The sequence below is a fragment of the Tubulanus polymorphus genome, chromosome 2 (genome assembly GCF_964204645.1).
Source record: "Tubulanus polymorphus chromosome 2, tnTubPoly1.2, whole genome shotgun sequence".
Classification (NCBI taxonomy): Eukaryota; Metazoa; Nemertea; class Palaeonemertea; order Tubulaniformes; family Tubulanidae; genus Tubulanus; species Tubulanus polymorphus.
Window position 1 is genome coordinate 31,366,607 of NC_134026.1, and position 22,993 is coordinate 31,389,599.

Here is a 22,993-nt window from a genome sequence, read left to right on the forward strand (position 1 = left end):
TCTGATAGAAATGAAATCAATTTTGTTGATTGATATTTGCTGGAATAACCCGGGGATATATTGGATTTCTTTTTATCACTGGTCCATAGAGATCATCTTAGGAAAAATCATTTTCAATTATTGAATCATTTTTAGCTCGGTTTCGTGTATTTTTCTGCGATGCCCGTAAGCCTACACTCAAATATAGAATATAGATCAATCAAAAATCAAGATCCACTGATACAGATTTTAAATGTTCTACCGCATCTTGAGAGTACCTACACTCCAAACGTCAAAAATGATACATGACATTAGCTAAGAGGTTCCATTCATTGATACTTATTTTACTAGAGATTTGTTACTTTTTAACATCTTATTTACTAATGAATGTATGTTGGACTTGACTTAAATTCTGAAGCGATTTGCAAAATCAGACAAGGGCTCGCATCATCTTTAAGATACATAGAGCCATCAGATGCCGTCTACTGGTTGATGTCTTCAGACAATGGAATTTCTTTTTAAAAATCCTCTTAGACTCATCATCAAAATGATATAATTATCAGTAATAACTATTTTTGGTGAAATAGGATTATTGATTTTCATTTAGAAATATGATCAGAAATATCAGACGATCGCGGTTTGAGTTGTTGATCGATGATCGCTCGGTTTTTCCGTAGCAGTTTCGCGTATTCAAAGTTTATCCGACTACAATCTCGAGCACAGAACTGCAAGAAATATTAGATTTCTTTATCAATGCAACAATGATTCAGAATAGAAAGAAATCTACATGACAATGTCGCCGCGGTGAAACCCCGACGGGAATTATACACAGATCATCCGGTGGCATTTCTTCACGCGTTTACTGATTAAATTTCCATGTCCGTAAAAGAATGTTATAATATAAAAATTCCACGCATCACTGCCAGCCGCCAGTGTCTTCAATAATTAATTTTTCATCTTCCTCGCATCATATCAATAAATCAACCTAGCAATCATAGAAAGACTAAGAGCGAGCGCCGTTTTATGAGACGCGCCGCTTCTTAAATTAAATTCAATGACTCTTAATGCAACACAAAAATGTTTTCTTTCTCGACTCGTGATAAAATGATATTCATTTTAATTATCAGCGGCATTGATACGAATCAATTATACGCAAATTGTCTGACTAAAATATCGCAGCTTGAAATCCAGCTCGACTCAAGAATTAACTTCAAAATTGAACTGTTTTCAACTCATAGTTAACTTTGACCTTGATGTAAAGAAACTCATAACACCCTGGAACCGGATTTAGAGTCAGTGAATTATAGACTCACGATAAGACGTTCTGAATTCAAATTTGAGAATCCCCCAAAAAGTGGAACTGGGTTTTGATCATTGTACGTTCCCCGTAAGCACCTCTTCGATAAGGGGGTCTCGCTGCTAAGAATGAAACCCAGAGAACTGTGTCAAAGCTATACCGGGTATCGGGTAGAGAGGTGATGCTTGTTGAAAGAATAAACACAGCTCTGATTTGTGATGATAAATGTAGGGAATTTATCATTATCTGTATGACATATATATATATAAAACCTTCAGATAGAATGAAATATGAACCGTAACAGAAACGACTGCAAAAATGACCGATATGAAATATCACCAAATAATCGGCTTTTCGCCAATGTCACACGTTTTTGTTCACACGCATCAAATTGGCCGTCAATTGGCCGTCAGTTCGGCGTCTTCAGAGCTGCTCTGGACAGAGTTCCAAAGCTGTTCCGCAGTTCCGCAGATTTGAGTCAGAGTTAAAACATTGCACTCACTCAAAGTTAACTCACAACTATGGAACTGGATCCTGAGTTCAGAGTTAACTCGGACTCACAACTATGGAACTGGATCCTGAGTTCAGAGTTAACTCGGACTCACAACTATGGAACTGGATCCTGAGTTCAGAGTTAACTCGGACTCACAACTATGGAACTGGATCCTGAGTTCAGAGTTAACTCGGACTCACAACTATGGAACTATGATCAAATGTTTCCACAAAAAGGAAACATTTCAGGAGGCTCCAAAATATGTGTCTATGAGTCTCCTCCTAGTTAAGGTGTTTCGGTGATAATCCGCTTATAGAATTTATCAGAGCCACTCAACCGTGGCTTACAAAGGCGTCGATAATGACATGGCCTTCTCGACTGAATTCGCATTCACCCGGAAAATTCAATTCTTATACATCAAAGTAAAGAATATAATCATTATCATCTTCATAGAACAGACTATAGCGCCGCGCGGTCGATGTTCAAAAAGTTTCGTTTCAGCGACGTTGATTGATGAAAAAAGGGCCAGAAGTTTGTGAACAGTTTGCCATCGAATATAATGAAGATTTATTCGCCGATACGATCCCCCGTGTTAAAACGTTCACAACAACCAATGACATCAGACGGATTCGATAGAGCCAACAAATTGTTGCTAATGGATACAAATCCGTGCGCATCCCGACACAGCTGCGTCGCGCTATTCCGTTAAACCAGACCTATTGAACGGCAGCCAATCATCTCTCTAACTCAACAGACGGGTCTTACCGTAAAAATACCCCTTATAGAACTAGCGACAATTACAGGCCTATTTTACCGCAATCAGTCAACACATTCACGCGGCTGATGCAACAGTGTGGAAGCTGGCGATGATTTCTTCCCGCGGGAGGGAGGAGGGAAATTTGACCTTTTCGACCGATGAAATTTCGTCACCATATGAGATCAGGAGCTCGTTTTAACTTCAAGCAGGTGTTGACTTTATTTACAGACTAAATAATTCAGTTGACCCCCGGGTTGGTCAATTAAATTAAATAGTTTTGCAAAAAGCGTCGTAAATTCTAAATCCTGAGAGCTATTTATTTCTAAATCATCACGAATCGCTCTTCTAACATCAGCGGCACCAGAATCAGCAGCAATAGCAGCAGTAGCAGCAGCTAGTTCTCAATCCATATTCTCGTTATGGCAATTTTTTCAAGAATGAATGAAACTCCTCGTTACAACAACTAGTAACATAGTCAGTGCGTGCGCATGCGTAGATTAAACAGTGGCAGGAAAAATCACCTTTACAGAGGAAACGATTTGCAGCCCATTGCGCGCGCCTTCGCTTACAAATTAAATTTCCTAAATAGCAGAATTAACAAGTGGAGTCGCAATTAATCTGACAGTTCGGGTAAACGAGATTTCAGTATTCAGTACATGTACTGCTAAGAGGTGTTTAAGGAATTTATCACAGCAGCAACAGGCTACAGTCGTTACTACTGATTAGCTTTAAGGTAGCGCACTAAATTTGATAAATGAATCTGGGACTCAAGCGTCAACGTCGGAGTGTGGACTCGAATTACAATCGGAATGTTGAGAGAATCCTGCTTCAAAGAATCCGCCTTAACTTGTATGATCATTAGAGGACTAAAGACCCATCGATATGACCGATTCGTTCTTTAGTTAATCTATCAACTTGTTAAGACCAGTCCAACGATTTGAGATCATATGGACCTCAGTCCGGGCTGTGAAACCGGCCCAGGGTACAATTCGATAAAAATAAGTTACAGTTTAAAACGGTTAAGTTTGAATGGTTTTCGTCATTGAAACATGAATTTGAAAATATGAGATTCATGGTACTGTAGCAAGAATTCAAAAGTTTGAGATTTCAAGTACTGTTAGATTTGAGAATCTGGCCCCTGGACTCATTTCCATAGTTTGTAGTGAAATACCAACCCACAACTGTACAACATGGCCCGAAACGTTGAAATAAACTACCCCGAACTCAAGGGAACATTTACGATTCACTTTTTTTGTATTGTGGGTTTTCACCAGCCGTATCAACGCGGAGTATTTCATAAAACTGATGTTTCTGCATCAGTTGCTTGAAATATAGAATACAATATTATCAATATTCTATATCATGTAAAAGATGAATCGTTTTGTTACCAGTGGAGAAATGTATTGATTAAAGAGAGAGGGAGAGAGAGAGAGAGAAGAGAGAGGGAGAGTAGCCGCAGCTTGTCACAGATCAGACGCTATCAAATAATCGAATATATCAGAGATATGCTCTGATGATTCAGCGATTTTTAATTCTTATAGTTACAGAAGTCAAACATCGTCCAATATCGTGAAACGCGACGTAAATATGAATAGAAACTGTCAATCAAACTGCGGACAATGAGCATGTTGGAAATGTCATCGATTCGATGGAAAATTTCATCAAAAGAAGAAAGTTTTAAGATCGGGCGCTAACAGCATAAAATGAATTCGACCTCTTCAGATGATAGTTATCAGAATGAGAGTGGCGAGTAATTGTACCGGTTCGCTATCGATACAAAGTTCACAATAACGTTCTCCATGACAATAACTCTGTTGAAATTACCCGGCAAACTTCAACTGAAAACAATTAATTTCTTTCGCGAGCGAAGAGAAAATGAAATGAAACTTAAGAAAATCCTTTGCGCGATATGAAGGGACAAGATTTTAATCGGGCACTTCGAGTCTGAGTCACACGCGCCAATCTATATCCGGGTAACTGATGGTGGGTATTTTCTCATTAAATTGCAGCCTTGATAAAAGGAATTCGGAAAATAACTGACAAGAGAGACAATAACACTCACAGAGAGGTTTATCTGAAACCCTAAAAGATAGAGTGGTTTGAAATGTGGGATACAATGTCGAATAATGATTCATTCACTCATCCAGTTTAAACACTGTAGTGATTTTGGAATTTCTGAAAGTTCGAAATCTCATTCAGATCCTTGTTTAGGCGTTTGAGTGGTGAGGTTTGAGTGGTGAGGTTTGAGTTTAGTTTAGCAAAGAGTTGAATAGTTAAGATGTGACTCGGGCTGAAAATGGACTGATTTTAACTCTAACTCACGACTGTGGAACTGGATCTTGAGTTCAGAGTTAACTCTAACTCACAACTGTGGAACTGGATGCTGAGTTCAGAGTTAACTCTAACTCACAACTGTGGAACTGGATGCTGAGTTTAGAATTAACTGGATCGAAAGGTCACAGAATGTGACTCCAGGACTCCTGTACCACATTTCTGAGTTGAAAACGACTCTAAAGAGTTGAAACATTGAACTGATTTTAACTGAGATGAGTTTATACTACAACTCACAACTACTCAGATTTTCAATATTGTAAAATTGGGGGAATAAAATGCACGACGGTGAAGTTGATGATTTTGAACCCAATAAATCTATAACTGAACGATGCTTCGCGAGGTATAGGGTGGGGGATGGTGCAGTATTCGAGTGCGGGTTTATATTGATTTCGGGGCCTGATTTTCTTCGCTACTGATTTTCAAGGATGACTCAGAAGAATCACGCCGATGAAAATATTGCAAAAATTAACAGATGTATGCTCCATAATTGCATCATCCAAACTGGATTTCTAAATAAAATGGTCCGTCAATGATTCTACTCTTTACAGATCACGCCAGCATGAAATCAAATTCAGGATCCAGTTCCATAGCTGCTGAGTTTTGGTGCAGTGCTTCGAGAAGTGAACTGATCTCAACTCTGAAAAGTCCGACTCCGACTAAACCGAGAATGTTTGTGGAACTGGATCCAATTATGGAAATAATACATATAGACCTCATTCCGTCTATCGTAGAAAGTTTATAGAAAGATAAATATGTTACATTTTATGTCAGTTAGTTAAGTTATGCCCTTAATGTTGTAGTTCTGTAAGACGCTATAATATAAACCTGGCCCCAGTTGCTGAGTCGTGACTTAAATCCAAAAGTGTTCTTAAATCTTAAGATTGGTATTAAGTTTTTAGATTTGGATATAGTCGAGTCATAAATCTAATGACTGCGCAACTGAGCCGTGAGGATTCTGCGAACAGGCCGCAAATTGTGAGAAAGATAATGCAAAGGAATGTGACTTACCCTCTGTACGACTTGTCAGAGAAAACTTGATGAATGACATTCACATTATCTGCTCTTGTCCACGAGCAACATCGGAGCTGCGATCTCCAGCACAGATGTCTTGGCATCTGAATCATTCAATCAATACCCCTTACACGAAATTAATTTGTTTTCTTTGCAACCAATTGCGCATCGGAAGAGTTCGTTACAGTATCATGAAATATGATTCATTTAGGGTTGACTCTTTTGAAAGTTTTTGAGTGGTTCATTATTGAATTAGATGCCGACGGTTTGACGACTGCTGCGTCAGTCCGAGTCGGCTGTATCGATGACTAGTGATCTCTGAACATCAAGCAATGATAAAAGTGAATTCCGATAGATATAGCAATAGACAACCCATCCTAGTTCTAGACACCTCGACCTCAAATGTTGAAAAGAACGAGGCCATGGCGGACCACGGATGAATGGAAGATGAATGACAATGAAATTCGATATTGTTTATGAGAGATGGAATTCAGATAAATCCCGGAACTGTCTGATAATGATATACCATTTATCATCATTTTATCATCATGGCCTGGTTTCCATTTGGCTTTGGGGTCCACTTCAGTAGGGTCACTGGGCCTGGTAGAAATCATGCTAAGCTTAGAACTAATACTTTCATGTAAAATTAAGTAACAAATTTTAAAAAGTAGCTGATATAAATAATATTTTCTATTAACCCATTAATAAAAAGAAGAAAGTCAAATCTTCACCCTCATATGTCTTAATTCCTCCTAGGAAAAGAAATAAAACCAACCGTTCGTCGCAACTGAAGTGGCAGCACCGTCCGGTTACAATAATCCGATACTGGCGAACCAACTTTGGTAGGTGAGGTGGCAGCACCGTACGGTGTCGGCGAATAAATGTACTTCCTCTTTGCTTGAGAATATTTACGTGTGGAAATCATTGTGAGTGTCGGTGTTTAAAATCGCTCTAAATCCTTAAATATCCTCCCTCAAATTATAAATCATTGTCGTATAATAAAAGAAATATATTTAACTAATAATTTCATGTATTTATTTTTCCAGAAGGACGTCCGCCCAGTAAAATAATCATGTCTGATGCGGAAGGGTAAGTTTTTCGAGCATACGTTCTGTTTGTCCGATTATCTGTTATTCCATACATCAATATCAACATCCTAGGGATTTTTCACCTCGAAAATGAAAGCCGAGACTCTATATATTTAAAGGATTCGGCAATTTTCTTGTGACCCTCAAACAAAAGTCTGATTCTTCGATGTCAAGTTTAGCTATCCCCCAATTATTGTAATGTAAATGTTTTGATTGTAGAGATGATATTCCAGTTGGAGTAGCTGGTGCTATGGATGTGCACACTGCTCTTCAAGAAGTATTAAAGAACGCTTTGATCTATAACGGTCTGGCTCGAGGACTTCATGAATGCGCTAAAGCTTTAGACAAGTAATTATTAGTCGTCCCTCACTCTCTATTCAGTGAGACTTGTGTTAATTATTCAGCTCTGATAATTGTCGCGGTTGTTGTTTTTTAGACGTCAGGCTCATTTGTGCGTTCTTGCCAATAACTGTAACGAACAAGCGTACGTGAAACTAGTAGAAGCTCTTTGTGCCGAACATGGAATCAATCTGTTGAAGGTAAGACCTCATCTGGACTAATCCACGTCACAGTGTTCCAAATCCAACTCCGCAACTTCCACAGTCCCGAATCCAACTCCGCAACTTCCACAGTCCTGAATCCAACTCCGCAACTTCCACAGTCCTGAATCCAACTCCGCAACTTCCACAGTCCTGAATCCAACTCCGCATCTTCCACAGTTCAAAATCCAACTTCCACAGTCCTGAATCCAACTCCGCAACTTCCACAGTCCTGAATCCAACTCCGCATCTTCCACAGTTCAAAATCCAACTTCCACAGTCCGGAATCCAACTCCGCAACTTCCACAGTCCTGAATCCAACTCCGCAACTTCCACAGTTCAAAATCCAATTCAACAATTCAGAATCCCGATAGAAGTTCTGCATTTAGATCCTCAGCTGATAGTTAAAATTTGGCTTCAAGTTTTAAAGATATAATACCTTGTTTCTGGTAATCATCCAGATCACTGTTACTGAATTCTATGATGAGCTCGAATGTTAAATTATTTATTTCAGGTTGATGATAATAAGAAGCTCGGTGAATGGGCCGGTTTGTGTAAGATTGATAAAGAAGGAAAGGCTAGGAAAGTTGTTGGATGTAGCTGTGTGGTTGTTAAGGTAAAATATCAACTCTCAATTCATCTTAGTTTGTTTGTGTATAAGTGATGACAGCTATGCTCCCTCTTCCTAAACTCTGTTGAAGGATTAGCACATGTCTGATATATCTAGTTATTTCGATATTGCTATTTCAAACAGATTGCTTAATTTTGGGATTGATGATATTTTGTGTTTAAATGATGACAGCTATGCTCCCTCTTCCTAAACTCTGTTGAAGGATTAGCACATGTCTGATATATCTAGTTATTTCGATATTGCTATTTCAAACAGATTGCTTAATTTTGGGATTGACGATATTTTGTGTTTAAATGATGACAGCTATGCTCCCTCTTCCTAAACTCTGTTGAAGGATTAGCACATGTCTGATATATCTAGTTATTTCGATATTGCTATTTTAAACAGATTGCTTAATTTTGGGATTGATGACATTTTGTTTTTAAATGATGACAGCTATGCTCCCTCTTCCTAAACTCTGTTGAAGGATTAGCACATGTCTGATGAAATTGATTTTACTGTGAGGAGATACATGTGATCCGATCTGTTCTGTTCTACCGCTGTCTGATGATTATATCAATGTTTTCTATATTTATAGGATTATGGAAAAGATAGTCAAGCTACTGATGTCCTGAGTGAATACTTCAAGTCAAAACGATAAATGACAAAGTTTAATTTGTAAAATCTCTGCTAATTAAAAAGAAACATCAGATACGAAAATATTTTTGCTTATAATTATTTGAGTTAAGCTGATTCTGGTTCATTGTGGATTCTCTATCAAAAACTAGAGTCGAATTTTCGAAAACGTACTCAGTTCTGAGGACCTAAACTTTGCATTTATCAAAGCATGTACTCGTACCCAGTAATGGCGGCAGTTTGAATCGAGGATTTGTAAATACAGAATGAGAAATGAAACCATTTCACATAAATAACATTTATTATTATTGGATAAGAATTCATAACAAATAACGTGATCATCATAATTCACTGCAACCAATAGTGATTTAACACCCCCTCCCCTTCCCCACAGACTGCCTAGACTGACCCCTCAGGCTCCCTCCAGACTGCCTGGACCTGTTGTATTTAGATGTGTTTAAGTCTCCACAGGAATCAAATCTTCAGTCATTCCTAAAATAGAAACCGAGAATATGTTTTAAAACACTGCGAGGGGCTTCAAATACTAGAGCAAAATCTCTGTTCTTACCTGGAACATTGATCTTTTCATCTCGATCATCAAGAAGCCACCAGGTTTCCATATCTCCTTTCCCCTGAAACGATTTACAAAAATATATATCTCACAGCCTAAATCTCATATCAATCGTTCGCCATTTTTTTGTAGTGAAGCCATGATCCGAAAAATGTTTTACCTTCACTGGTATCGTTCCTCTCCTTTCAAAGGTAAAATTATCCAGTTTTTCGAGCATTTCTTTCGTGAAACTACTGACGTGAATTTTATACGCTGAAAATAGAGTCGATAAAATCCTTACTAATTCAGAGACGAGATTTCAGATAGAATTGATCAATATCTGATAATTGATATATTTACGGAGTCCATTTGATTCCATTCTGGAAGCTGTGTTTACAGTATCTCCGAACAGACAATAACGAGGCATTTTCAATCCTACAACTCCAGCACATACCGGACCTAGAATACAGATAGAAACAACTGTCAGACAACATTGAGATAATTCTGCAAAGGGCCGATTTAATGATCTAATGTAGAGCCATCTTAAGCAGGTCTCATTCAGGGCCCAGTTTTATAGTTCTGACTTATAGGCTGACTCATTGAAAATGAAGTCATCTAACTCGGAGTGCACCCCATGCACCTCTCAGACTGGACCCATGCACCTCTCAGACTGGACCCATGCACCTCTCAGACTGGACCCATGCACCTCTCAGACTGGACCCATGCACCTCTCAGACCATCAATATCCCCATAATATCCATACAGTATTACCAAATGTCTGATTGGGTGACGATCTAAAGGGTTCAGTGGTTCTGACTGATACCCGAGGCCCGACGGATATACCCAACGTCCGACGGAGATACCCGAGGCCCGACTGAGATACCCGAGGCCTGCTGAGATACCCGAGACCCGACTGATACCCGAGGGCATGCTGAGATACATACCCGTGTGTAATCCAACTCTTATTTGTAAAACTTCACCCGGTAAATGAGGTATTACAAACGTCTGACAAGCTCTAACGATATCTATAGACATCAATGATATTTCTCTGGCGTGGACGTTATTCTCACTGGGTACTCCCGATACAACCATATCTATAACAATATCAACCATACCAAAACTTGAAGGCACTGTGATATGAAAGGCGTGTATTTTGTCACTATTCATATCGCTTTTGATAAAACGCAAAAAAAAACAAAAACAGTTAATATATGTATGTAATAAACTTAGTTTTTTTAACTCGCCAGTAAGTTTATGGATTTGAATAAAAAGTGTTTTAAAAGTGGTAACTTGGGCAAAGACTGTACTGGCTACACCCCTGTATCACTGGTTTACATGAATTCTATTCTATGAATATCACTGAATATCACACAATAAAGAATAAAAGAGATGTTGTTAATTTAGACTCATCAACTCCGGTAAGTTTATGGTTAAAGGTGATAATTTGGCCAAAAAAGTGAAGGCGGGGGGTCTACAGTGACTGGCTACACCCCTGTCACGCTCTCTGATACTTACACGCGTCTCCGATAGTTTCTACTTTATAGACGTCATACTCATCGATAATCGAATCGAATATCGTGTAGAGTTTATTGAGAAGTCCGACGACTTGAATCGGTGAACTTCTACCAGATAAAGTTGTAAAACCGACAATATCACTGAAATATATCGTACATGACGCGTACATCTTTGCGTTGATAGTTCGACCTTGACGCAGTTCGTCTGCTATAGCTTTCGGTAACATACCTAAAAAATATCGTCAAACAAAATCATCGATTTGTTGCCAAGTCACGATTGGATGACAGAAACTACAGTTACATCAAAATGTGATCGTTAAGAGTCTATGCAAACAATCGGAATTCAGATCTCCAAAACATGTCAGTTATTACCGTGTTGTAAATCACAGTTATCAACTCCGTTTTTAAATATCTTAATCGGTAAACATTCATCATTTCTTCTAGGAAATGAAGACGCTTTTTAGAAGCTTCATTGTTCACACATGTACTGAATACATCAGAGCAGGGGCCGGTTTTACAGACTGGTAACAACTTTAACCCGGGGGCTAACTCAATTCACTTTCAATCGAGTTAGCACCCGGGTTAAGAATAAAACCAGTCTATAAAACTATAGAAACTTTAGAAACATAGTAACAATTTGACTGACCTATATATGGTCAATCTAAAGATTGCGTGGAAGGATTTTGAGAATTCGATTGTACTCAGATCATCTAGAATATCACAGAGGTACCACAACCTACGAGCATCTCAACATTGCTCGTAGCCACAACTAAACTACGTTATGGCATGGACGTATAAAGTCCACGGTTCTGATAAATCTTAGTTTTATGGGACCCAACTTGGTACCGGGAAAACTATTTCAACTCACTATAAAGTAAACGATCAGTTTTCTGTTTTTCAGCCACTAAATCTGACGTTCTCTCCGCAACGATCACTTCTAAATGTTTAGAGTATTTCTCCATCTGAAAATTAAATATGTATTTCATAAGTATTTTGAAATAGGCCCTAACGTTTTCTAATATTGGTTTTCGTGTGGTCGCCGGATACGTTCCAGTATTTGAAGTATATGTTATTGAAACCAGAACGACAGACATTTTTACGGAAATTTCACGTTCACTTCAGTATAATTGATTTTCAAGTGAAGTAAAGGAGATAATGGGTCGATTTATATTTCATACTAGTTGCACGATTAAACAATATGGCCGTCTCAGATTATTCGTAATAACGTTTTTAGCATTTAAACGATATTTTAAACGTTTAGAAGATATTTGAATGATGATCAAGGGTGGATCTGGGATCCTTTGAATGAGGTGGACTTGTAAATTGGATCGACATTGGTGGCCCTCTAACAGAAAATTTAGGACAAAAGGGGACTTTTCCGGTCCATATCAGGTTCCATATTTTTTGTCTTTTAGAAATGTTCTTTGTAAAAAAAGGAACCAGACTTTTGGAAAGCACATTCGAAATTTGAAGATGGCGGACAAGTACACGCGGTCCAAGCCCCTAAATACGCCATTGATTGTAATGGCATTAGGCAAATAGATTTATATTCCATTTATAGATTGAATTGTGAATTATTATGAAACTGCGATGAATCAGAGATTGAGCTGGTGTTAATGTATCGCGCGGTGGTTTGATCTACATGAAATAGAGTTTAATGAAATTAATTGATGAGTTTGTCACATTTCAATCACGGTTTTGTTCACTGACTGTATACAGGTCCATTTCGGTTCTGTTCCCCTGAAATGATGTTTTCATTCATTGTTTTACCGCGCGCAGAATTCATCGGAGATTGCGGAACCTTTGTTTGTCGACAGTAAACATTATTCGTTCACTCCGCGCCTGATATTGACTGGAAAATTCTGTCAAAGCGGATTCTATTATCTTGAGGTTGGTGTGAGTGAATACAGGGTTGTATTACCACCACTCTTGTATCATCAATAAATATGTGTCTATATGAATATGACATTGAAATTTGACAATAAGAGCACATCCACACTTTACAGATTTAGGAGAGGTCAGTAATCAGTGAATATCGAGGCCCTAGGCTCTTATTACTGCGAATATTGCATCTCGCAACCAAAATAAAATGATAAACAATGAAATGACACTGAAATATGACGATGATATTGCCTCCAAACTTTAGATTTGGAGTTAAAACTAACTCATAACAGATTCCAGTATTGGAAATCAGCTTAACCTCAACCCGAGGGTTAGCTTACCTAATACTTCAGTAATCTCCGGATCGAGTTAGAACTGGTCTATAGATCTATAAATCCAGTTTATATGAATGGACTTGAATGAGATTGAAACCCACTGATTTCCTAATGTATACACCATTAACGTATGCATACAGGTTATAATATAAAACTTCAACTTTTCAACTTTTGTATTTCATCGCTACAGCACCGTAGCTGTGATGGTCATTATGTTGATGACTGTGACCATGGACGTATAAACTAGTTTATACGTCCATGCTGTGACTTACACTTAATAGATTGATTTGCTAATACAACAAATAGAGGGGACTTTAGTAATGCGACGACTTGACTGTAGACACAGATATCTTTTTACTTTAGGAAATGAATACTTAATCTGCTTACCATGTTCATCATTAGATCTACAGGACTTTGATTGTTCGGATTCATTTGATGAATCAGTCTTTTTATCATATCGAATGTTGGTCGGTTTTCGGGTAGATTATTAGAACACTGCTGGATCAACTGAAGATATTAAATAAAATAGATGAAAACTTCTCCAAACTCTCGCACTAAGAATGAAGAACAAAGTCTGAAATATTTCTGTGAGCTGATAGTTTGTTCAACGTTAATCGCCATCTTCAGGAATACTGTCTCAGGATCACATTTCGGAATCTATATTTGATGTGGGGGGATTCTATATGATATTTACAACACGGACTCTGAATGTTTCATCAATGGTTATAATGAGGACAACATCAGTATTCCTGAAGATGACTATTAGGATAAAGTCGAAACGTTGAATAAACTACACTAGCTCAAGGAATACAGTATTCCTGAAGATGACTATTAGGATAAAGTCGAAACGTTGAATAAACTACACTAGCTCAAGGAATACAGTATTCCTGAAGATAACTATTAGGATAAAGTCGAAACGTTGAATAAACTACACTAGCTCAAGGAATACAGTATTCCTGAAGATGACTATTACAATATGGTCGAAACGTTGAATAAACTACACTAGCTCAAGGAATACAGTATTCCTGAAGATGATTATTAGGATATAGTCGAAACAAGAGAAATCCCACAATAAGTTCAGCCAAAACGAGAAACTTGAATAGAAGAGTTATATATATTTGCGCAACGTTTCGGCTAAAGACTATTAGCCATCATCAGGCGTACTGTACTAGCCAGTACGCCTGATGATGGCTAATAGTCTTTAGCCGAAACGTTGCGCAAATTATATATAACTCTTCTATTCAAGTTTCTCGTTTTGGCTGAACTTATTGTGGGATTTCTCTTGTTATCTTCTTACACGGATATTGTGTATCTTCTCGTCTCTTATAGTCGAAACGTTGAATAAACTACACTAGCTGAAGGAATACAGTATTCCTGAAGATGACTATTAGGATAAAGTCGAAACGTTGAATAAACTACACTAGCTCAAGGAATACAGTATTCCTGAAGATGACTATTAGGATAAAGTCGAAACGTTGAATAAACTACACTAGCTCAAGGAATACAGTATTCCTGAAATAGTTGAAACATTGAATAAACTACACTAGCTCAAGGAATACAGTATTCCTGAAGATGACTATTAGGATAAAGTCGAAACGTTGAACAAACTACACTAGCTCAAGGAATACAGTATTCCTGAAGATGACTATTAGGATAAAGTCGAAACGTTAAATAAACTACACTAGCTCAAGGAATACAGTATTCCTGAAGATGACTATTAGGATAAAGTCGAAACGTTGAACAAACTACACTAGCTCAAGGAATACAGTATTCCTGAAGATGACTATTAGGATAAAGTCGAAACGTTAAATAAACTACACTAGCTCAAGGAATACAGTATTCCTGAAATAGTTGAAACATTGAATAAACTACACTAGCTCAAGCAATCATTTCAGACTCATTTTATTCTTAGTGTGCTGGGATTTAATATGATTATTTCGACACGGACTCGCGAATCAATGCTGCTAAAGTTAGTAGTGAGTTGATAGTTTCACCTGGTTGTATTTTGTTGGACACGGACAAATCATTTCTTTATCTCCAGTTTCGGGATGAACCGGTAATGGCGGCTTCCATCCGGGTTTCAATTCATCCAGGTATTCATCCTTGAAAAATTGATTCAAGAATAGAAAATTAAACAAACTTTTATAGAACCGTCGCCTTTATCTAGAAAACCAATTTAGTGCGAAGATATCAGAAAAAAGAAGTCAAAGTCCTAATATCTAATACCAAGGTTGGGACCAAAAGAAAATATGGAATTATAATGATTTTGGCTGCGTCAGGCAGAATGGTATTTTCATTGAATCTAAGTTGGATTGAACAATTTTTTTCTCTGAAAAATGTTGGCGTTAAGCGGGCAGTGGCAATGAGAAGGATAGCAGCGTTATAACGGATTTGTTTACTTACTCCGTTCGGTTCCGTCCTGTTGGCTACTTCAAATAGTAGAACAGAGAAAGCGTAGACATCTGTAGCCTGTGTAGCTGACAGTTTGGGATCTTGAAAATGTTCCGGCGCTGTGTAAATTATCTTAAACTTATCCCTGTTGATGGCGTCATCATCACCGTCATCGAATTCACTATCTAGTGAAGAGTCTTCTCTACGAAATACCGGCAATCCAAAATCTATACAGAAAATCAATATGAGATCATCTTTCAGTAAAATAAATTGACCTCTCATTAAAGATCTCGGCTCAAAACGCTAGAAAACGATTTCGTTGAATAAAACGAAAATTGAAGGCCGCGAAAATAGCGAATATAGCGAAATTAGTAACCTGTAAGTTTCAGGGTCCAACGATCATCAATGACGCAATTAGTCGACTTCAGATTACCGAATATGAGCGCGTTACTGTGTAAATGTGACATACCGCGTATTATATCATTGAGAAACGAGAATCTGAAACAATCCGATATTAGTTCGATATATCAATAAACGTTAAACGATAAATATATCTAGTACTTTGTTAGAAATCATGAGTTTTCGTTATAGCAGCCGGTTTAAATAAGTTAATAGTCTTCTCTATATTTCAAGATTTTATTAGAGCCAGTTTGAATGTATTGATTTTTGAACGGTAATTTTACCTGAATGCCCAGTTCAGTGGAATCTCCTCATTCAATAAAACATCGCTTAAACTTCCTTTATTACAATATTCGGTTAATATATATACATTAGGTACGACGACGCATGCGCCGGTAAATTTACATATATTCTGATGGTCCATTAATCTCCTGTTAAAAAACAAAATATAAAATAGATGGAATTTAGAGGCGGTCAGATTGACCAGTTACAGTGATCAGATTGACCATTACAGTAGTCTCGGATTGACCGGTTGCAGTGGTCTCAGGTTGACCATTACAGTAGTCTCGGATTGACCGGTTGCAGTGGTCTCAGGTTGACCATTACAGTAGTCTCGGATTGACCAGTTACAGTGGTCAGATTGACCAGTTACAGTGGTCAGATTGACCAGCTACAGTAGTCTTGGATTGACCAGTTACAGTGGTCAGATTGACCAGTTACAGTGATTAGTTGACCAGTTACAGTAGTCAGAGTGACCAGTTACAATAGTCTCGGATTGACCAGTTACAGTGGTCAGATTGACCAGTCACAGTGGTCAAATTGACCGGTTACAGTGGTCAAATTGACCGGTTACAGTGAAACATTACTCACCGATATTCTCGAACTTCTAACCGGATTTCTTTGTTCACAGAGAATTCATCTTTACGAACTTGTTTTAGAGCCATCGTTTTACCGTTTCTAAACAAAATCATAAAAATCTCAATTTATCATCTTAAACTTTTCAATCAATCTCAAATTCACTTTTTAACCCCATTCCATAGTTTGTATATGCAAATAGAAGATTAGTTTATGATATTTACAAAATGGCGGTTTTTGTGAATATTTGTCGGCTGGAATTGATTTGTCCCGTATTTGTTGACGTCATGCTCATCATACTCTTAGCCTTATCCTCCCCTAGAAACAGATAATAGAATTAAACACTTTAGATTTTAGAAACCTGTAATATAGCGATTCCTTATCATAATTAACAATATTTCATGAATTTGTCGACATACATTAGGCTATAGGCGAGTTGTTTATCATCAAAACACATGGAGCAAAGCGTTACTAAATCTATAACTAAATCTATGATTACATGTTTACAGTGAAATCTAACAACATGAAAAGCGCACGAAAGTGACTCTCCCCCTCCCCTCCCCTACCGCCCCCGCCCCCTCACCCCTTCATTACTATACACCATTAAAACCTTACAACAAAATTACCGAGCGATCTTCTAGACAAGAATGAACCCATTGCATTTATAGTTTTCGCTGCAAAAAGAGATTTCATTATATTTTACTGTGATATTGAAAAAAAAAACTTGTCGAAATGAACTGAGACTTTGATATTTGTGTAGAGTGGGTTTTAATCACAGTAAGTCCGCATTTTCAAATAAATCTCTGAAGGTTAGAATCATTCTCAACCCTGAATCATCAGATCAATGAATATCACATTCTATATCACATATCTTCAACGTTGTGTGTGTTAATGAAACTTATGTTTTGTCTTTCGCTCATTGTTTGCATTGATATTATTTTCATATTTGGTTTTATTCTGATGTTGGTCATCACCGCCGCACTTACTGATCCGTAACTCATCGAACTCAGTTATCCAGCTATCATCCCACAGTAACTTGTGCATCTTACGACGCTGGTGAATGAAATACTGAAAACAAACAAACAATTGGATTTTCTGACAAATGAACTGTTGTTGGTCACTTCGTCTATGGAAAGCAACATCTGGTCCCAGTTTCGTGAAATGGTTGAGCTTAAACGGGGTTGAACAGTTTAAACTGTTGTCGTCGTCAAAAACATCAAGAACCAGAAGCAGCAATTAAGCCAGAAATTTGAATTAGATTTTTTTTCGTGGATCTGGATTCAGACTAAATAGACTACAAAAGGCACCATTTTATAATATTCAACTCATACAATATCAGAGATTAGGTGTACTGTGTAAATTCTATACAAATACAGATAAATTATCAATTACATTAGATCTCTGATAGTCATTGTGGATCTCATAACGAATTGGAATAGGGTAAACATGAATGTGAGTGTATTTTATAAAGGACTGTTTAACACACGTACCGCGAGACCACAAACTCCAAGCGTGAAGATAATTACTGCTACGATTGCGATGATAGCAATTAGCCACGGTTTCATGGGACATTTTCCGCAATCTGCGGGACAATTCTCGCAGGTTTCACCGTTAACAGACTCGCAATCAGCGTTACCACATTCTGAATCAGACAATTAAAGCATGCTTCACACGTAGTCGTTTCGAGAGTTGTGAAAAAAGTTATCGTAATTAACAACAAATCGTGGTTTGGAGAACGTTTTCGTGAGTGAATTGTATGATAACAGTGCACTGAAGCTGCCACGGAATTCACGTGCCCCGAACTCTGTTTACCCAGGGGTCGATCGTTTCGGATTAACGGACAATATAATCGCACAGATTCCATGACTGATCCTACTCATTGAGCTCGCCCCATCCAGGGCCCGATCCAGAGGCCAATTTTGAAGAAGTTGTCATATCCCATGAGGGCATATTGATGTAAAAAGAAACAAAGCAATATCAAGCATATTCCCACACTGAGATGCAACAATTTTTGTTTGTGTGTTTGTTTGTGGACAAGATTTAAAAGGGCACTCAAAAAATTCGATGGACTTTTATAAGTGTCACAAGTCCCCCGGATCCCCTGCCTTCCCCGACTGTCCCGTAATTCACGTGGTACCTCAGAGAGAATCTATTGGACCTGTGAGATCTGAAACAAGAGCAGTCTGCTGTACAATGATTCGATTCGCCCGGAAACAGTAAATCTATCAGTTTAAATGGTGCCCTAATATTTTGCTAACTCTCTCTCTCTCTGTGGCTGTGATGAAGTACAGTGCACCCTGTTTACAGTTACAGGTAATTTACGGCAATAAGTTTTGAATGATGTCATATTAATACGATTAGTGCGGCATGCGGCGGGCACGTGTCAATTCACAGATATTTGTCTGGTTCGGACATATGCACTGAATATTTCATGATATAAGTATCAATTATATTGATACCGCGTGTAGTGCAAACACCTATCAATAAAGACTACTAGGGACATAAATTCAATATTCATTTCAATTTATTATCAGTATAAGTATTATTATTAGTATAATTATTAGTATTAGTATTGTTACAGTGAAACTAGATTATGTCATCGTAGGGAAGGATCATTGTGTTATCGGCTGGATGACGACTAAAGCTTAGTAAATTGAATTGGAAATGCAAACTAGGAATCAAATACGGGGCCTTGACAGCGGGTGGGGGAGGAATCCCCCTAAAACCGGCGTTAGCTACCTAGAGACAATAAGGCAACCAGTCAAAGGCCAGACCCTTTATTGGTTGCGATTACGATACGAAAAATAGAAATGACTTCAGTGACGATTTATCCAAATGATGAACTACTCTTAGTAATTTGAATTAGGAATACAAGTGGGTCTCAAAATAGAGCAGCCCGTTGTATAGACTGGTATTACCTTTTACTTGGGCATTTAATCCATTCATTATCAATTGAGTGTAATAGCAGTCTATAAAACAGGGCCAAGATGACTAAAATGAGCGGTTGACTGTATTATTACTGTGTGGTTGAATGTACCTGTTTTTGGTTTAACAAGGATCTGTTTATGCAGCGCAAAATGTGCATAACCGACTTTAAAATGCGCGATAATCGAAGTAACTCCGAGTTCGTGAAGTCCGAGGATCGTACTGGTCCAAACACCGTCGCTGATATTACCAATGAGGACCTGTGAGTGTGTGAATATATCTCCAGACGGTGGGATCCACGGACCGCACAAACTCCCGCTCTCAATCGCTGAGGCCGGACACGAGTGAACATTCACGTGATAAACACAACAGTTATTGATGTCAGCGTCTTTTGGGTCCGTCGGACATTTTGTGCCGATGCACCACGATTTGGCAGCCGACCCAGAACTGAGTAAAATAGAAAAAAGGAAGAGATTAGATGAAATTCAGGATGGACTGTCACTGGATGTGTCGGTGAAAGTTTCAAAATCGAAATCATCACTATTTGAAAATGGATTTATAACTTTACGGGGTCGAATTTGAACCGCAATGAACCGTTGAACCAGTTCCTGTAGCGGTATAGATTTGACTCAATCAGATATTTGAAAAACTTCTTATTTCAACTCAAATCTAAACCAGTTTGAGACTGGGTTCAGAAACTGGGTCAGTGTTCTTGGACGACTGAGATCATGACAGTTCATTTCCTGTCTTTTAATTCTAAAGCCATGCGTATCTTTTAGAATATATCACGAATTTCGATCGGACGACTTTCTCTCTCTCCGACTGTCGACCACTTACTTGAATCCAGTTCCATTGACATTTTTAAACAATCCTAACCCGACCGCCCACGGGTAGTAGGAATCTGATATGTCCAACCTATACGTCACATTAATCAGTTCTTTCTCTTTCACTGAATCTGGCGGAGGTACAACCCACTTAAAATTCACTCCTGCAATTATATACATTTATTGTCACAGAAATCTTATTTTCATGGCAAAATAATCATGATGAATACATGTTACACAGATCACGGGAAAAAGCAATTGAACACTTGGAATAAATACAATCTCAAAATCAGCTTTGAGAGGCTGTAAGTCAATTATATGAACTGAAACAGTTTTTGGCCCGGGCTAAAAACGCTCAAGGCCAATAAGGTTGTGACTTAAGTCCAAATGTGGTCTAATATCTCTATAAGGGCGCGCTGGTTTGAAAGTTGTTAGATTCATTGTAGAACTAAGTTGGTCTGAACTGGTCTTAAATATAAGCTATGTCTGAACAACAGGACTTTGCGAAATGCGAATAATTTCAGGATCTACAGCCCGTGCACCGGTGGGGACATCTTTAATATCAACCAACGGCACCCGACTGCGGCAGTGTGTCGTCTGGTTATTAGAAATCTTAAGAATTTCCTCCACTTCAGATATGATATACGTTGACTTGAATCCAACGTGAAATAAACTGTTGATATTGATTGTGTTGTTATAATTGGGAATCGCGAGCTCAATAAACAGAGATCATATTGCTATTTACCGCCGTGTACTGTGACTGAGACACACATACACACACGTGTGTAAATATTAAACAGTTTCACAGTTTACACGCGATAAATGACGCGTCTTTAACTACAATCAGTATTCCCTAAGATCCATGCGTTACATAGACCATTGCACAGTTCAGGACCCAGTTCCACTGTTCTGGAACTAGTTCCATAGTTCTGGACTCAGTTCCACATATTAGGATCCAGTTCCACAGCTCGGAACCCAGTTCCACTGGCCGCGACCCAGTTCCACAGTTTAGGACCCAGTTCCACAGTTCTGGACCCAGTTCCACAATTCTGGACCCAGTTCCTCAATTCTGGAACTAGTTCCATAGATTAGGACCCAGTTCCACAGCTCGGAACCCAGTTCCACTGGCCGCGACCCAGTTCCACAGTTCTAGACCCAGTTCCACAGTTTAGGACCCAGTTCCACAGTTTAGGTCGCAGTTCCACAGTTCAGGTCGCAGTTCCACTTTTAGACCTGGCTAGAATTCTATAGAATTGACTTGTTGTTCTGTTCTGGATGAATAGTTGCGGGATTCCCATTCAAATGAATAATGACGTCACTGGAGATTCCACTCTATGAATTCCAGTCGAGCACGTCAGTAATCACACCGGTGACCGTGGCCGAAAGGTAGAGACGATCGCCTCCGAGACCGGAGGTCCGAGATCGAATCCTGTCCACTTTAGATGGAGATCTCAGTCACCCCACTAATTTTCTTTTTATCCAGTTTTGGAAGTCTATTTATTTCCCGATGATATAAGTTAATCAGCGAAGGGCTGGGGATATCAATAGAGTCTATACTGATAAATCTTGGTTTTATCATTAAACCTAATTTTTCGTAGATAACTTTCAGGAACATATTTTTGTTGTATTGATTAGATTCAAGTATCTCCAAACTGAATGATAACTTACCTGTACATGAATCGAGCGGAGTAGAGCGTGTTGCAGACGCGTTCAGGGGCCAGCAATGAAAATCCTCATTATTACCAGTAATTGTATCGTGCCAACTTCGAGTTAGTGTCGCCTAGAAATTTGGATATCATGTCAGTTTAGAAAATACAGACTTTGAAATATATATATAGATTTTTCTTGTTTTGACAACATTGAATTGTCTTTGATGTAAAGAGGCGGATCCAGGATCCAGAACTTATGCATCAGAAGAATTTGCGACTTCAATCAATTCCAAATAACCAATCACTGATAATAATCCATATTTCCAATTAACTATGTAAAAAAGATGTCATTCGGATTATAAGTCGACAGATTACTGAAGTCATCTCTATTTTTGAGTTGCAATTTGTATTTTTAATTAAATTGACCAAGTGTAAGTCGTCAATTTAATGACCGTCCCGCCATCGAGACAACGTCTTATGTCAGTCGAAGATTGAATATTATTTTTCTTCAATTCTTACCAGAAACAGGATTAATCCTGATGAGATTAGAATGTGCTGATTATAGAACATGTTGTAATCCTGCTTGTAATCCTGCACGCATGAAGAGTAATAAAACTGGACGTTTACAAACCCCGCAACAGCGTCACTGTCATCAGCAGCAGCAACAACGCAACAATAACATCATCATCATCATCGATACGCCGTTACTCTCAGTATCAGCTCTATCGATGGAGTTCGGAACTGACACAGTTATCTTTCAGTGTAGTACAAAATGTACTCAAGGAAACAATTGCGAAAAGACAAATTTATTATTCTATTCATGGAAGAATCTGTGTCCAAAATGCAGGTTGATAGCTGTGTAAATAGTCAAATAAATGAAAGTCTCCGAGTACTTAGAGTAATCAGACAAGATCGGTCTGATAACT

At 38.3% G+C, this 22,993-nt stretch overlaps 2 protein-coding genes and 1 long non-coding RNA gene across 3 annotated transcripts in view; 1 reads left to right on the forward strand and 2 right to left on the reverse strand.

The window, feature by feature from the left end:
* LOC141898503 (uncharacterized) overlaps positions 1-5,931 on the reverse strand; it is a 79,010-nt gene extending 73,079 nt beyond the window's left edge. Inside the window, exon 1 of the long non-coding RNA XR_012618566.1 lies at positions 5,869-5,931. This is a non-coding gene — a long non-coding RNA (uncharacterized LOC141898503). The remainder of the gene's footprint in view (positions 1-5,868) is intronic.
* A 776-nt stretch (positions 5,932-6,707) lies between these two features.
* LOC141899718 (small ribosomal subunit protein eS12-like) lies at positions 6,708-8,828 on the forward strand. The gene is made up of 6 exons (XM_074786186.1): positions 6,708-6,797; positions 6,918-6,960; positions 7,179-7,307; positions 7,396-7,498; positions 8,013-8,114; positions 8,707-8,828. The coding sequence occupies exons 2-6, from the start codon at positions 6,944-6,946 to the stop codon at positions 8,767-8,769; spliced, it is 414 nt and encodes a 137-aa protein (XP_074642287.1). The 5' UTR covers positions 6,708-6,797; positions 6,918-6,943; the 3' UTR covers positions 8,770-8,828.
* Positions 8,829-9,150: 322 nt separating this feature from the next.
* LOC141899195 (atrial natriuretic peptide receptor 1-like) lies at positions 9,151-22,637 on the reverse strand. The gene is made up of 20 exons (XM_074785358.1): positions 22,587-22,637; positions 22,087-22,198; positions 20,432-20,582; positions 19,707-20,041; positions 18,160-18,311; positions 17,656-17,737; positions 16,894-17,005; positions 16,685-16,771; positions 16,099-16,245; positions 15,792-15,913; positions 15,428-15,642; positions 15,019-15,126; positions 13,412-13,531; positions 11,677-11,770; positions 10,810-11,037; positions 10,239-10,388; positions 9,655-9,753; positions 9,476-9,567; positions 9,313-9,376; positions 9,151-9,236 (listed from the first exon to the last, which is right to left on the reverse strand). Exons 1-20 carry the CDS (start codon positions 22,635-22,637, stop codon positions 9,202-9,204), a joined length of 2,556 nt encoding a protein of 851 aa, XP_074641459.1. The 3' UTR covers positions 9,151-9,201.
* Between the last annotated feature and the right edge of the window lie 356 nt (positions 22,638-22,993).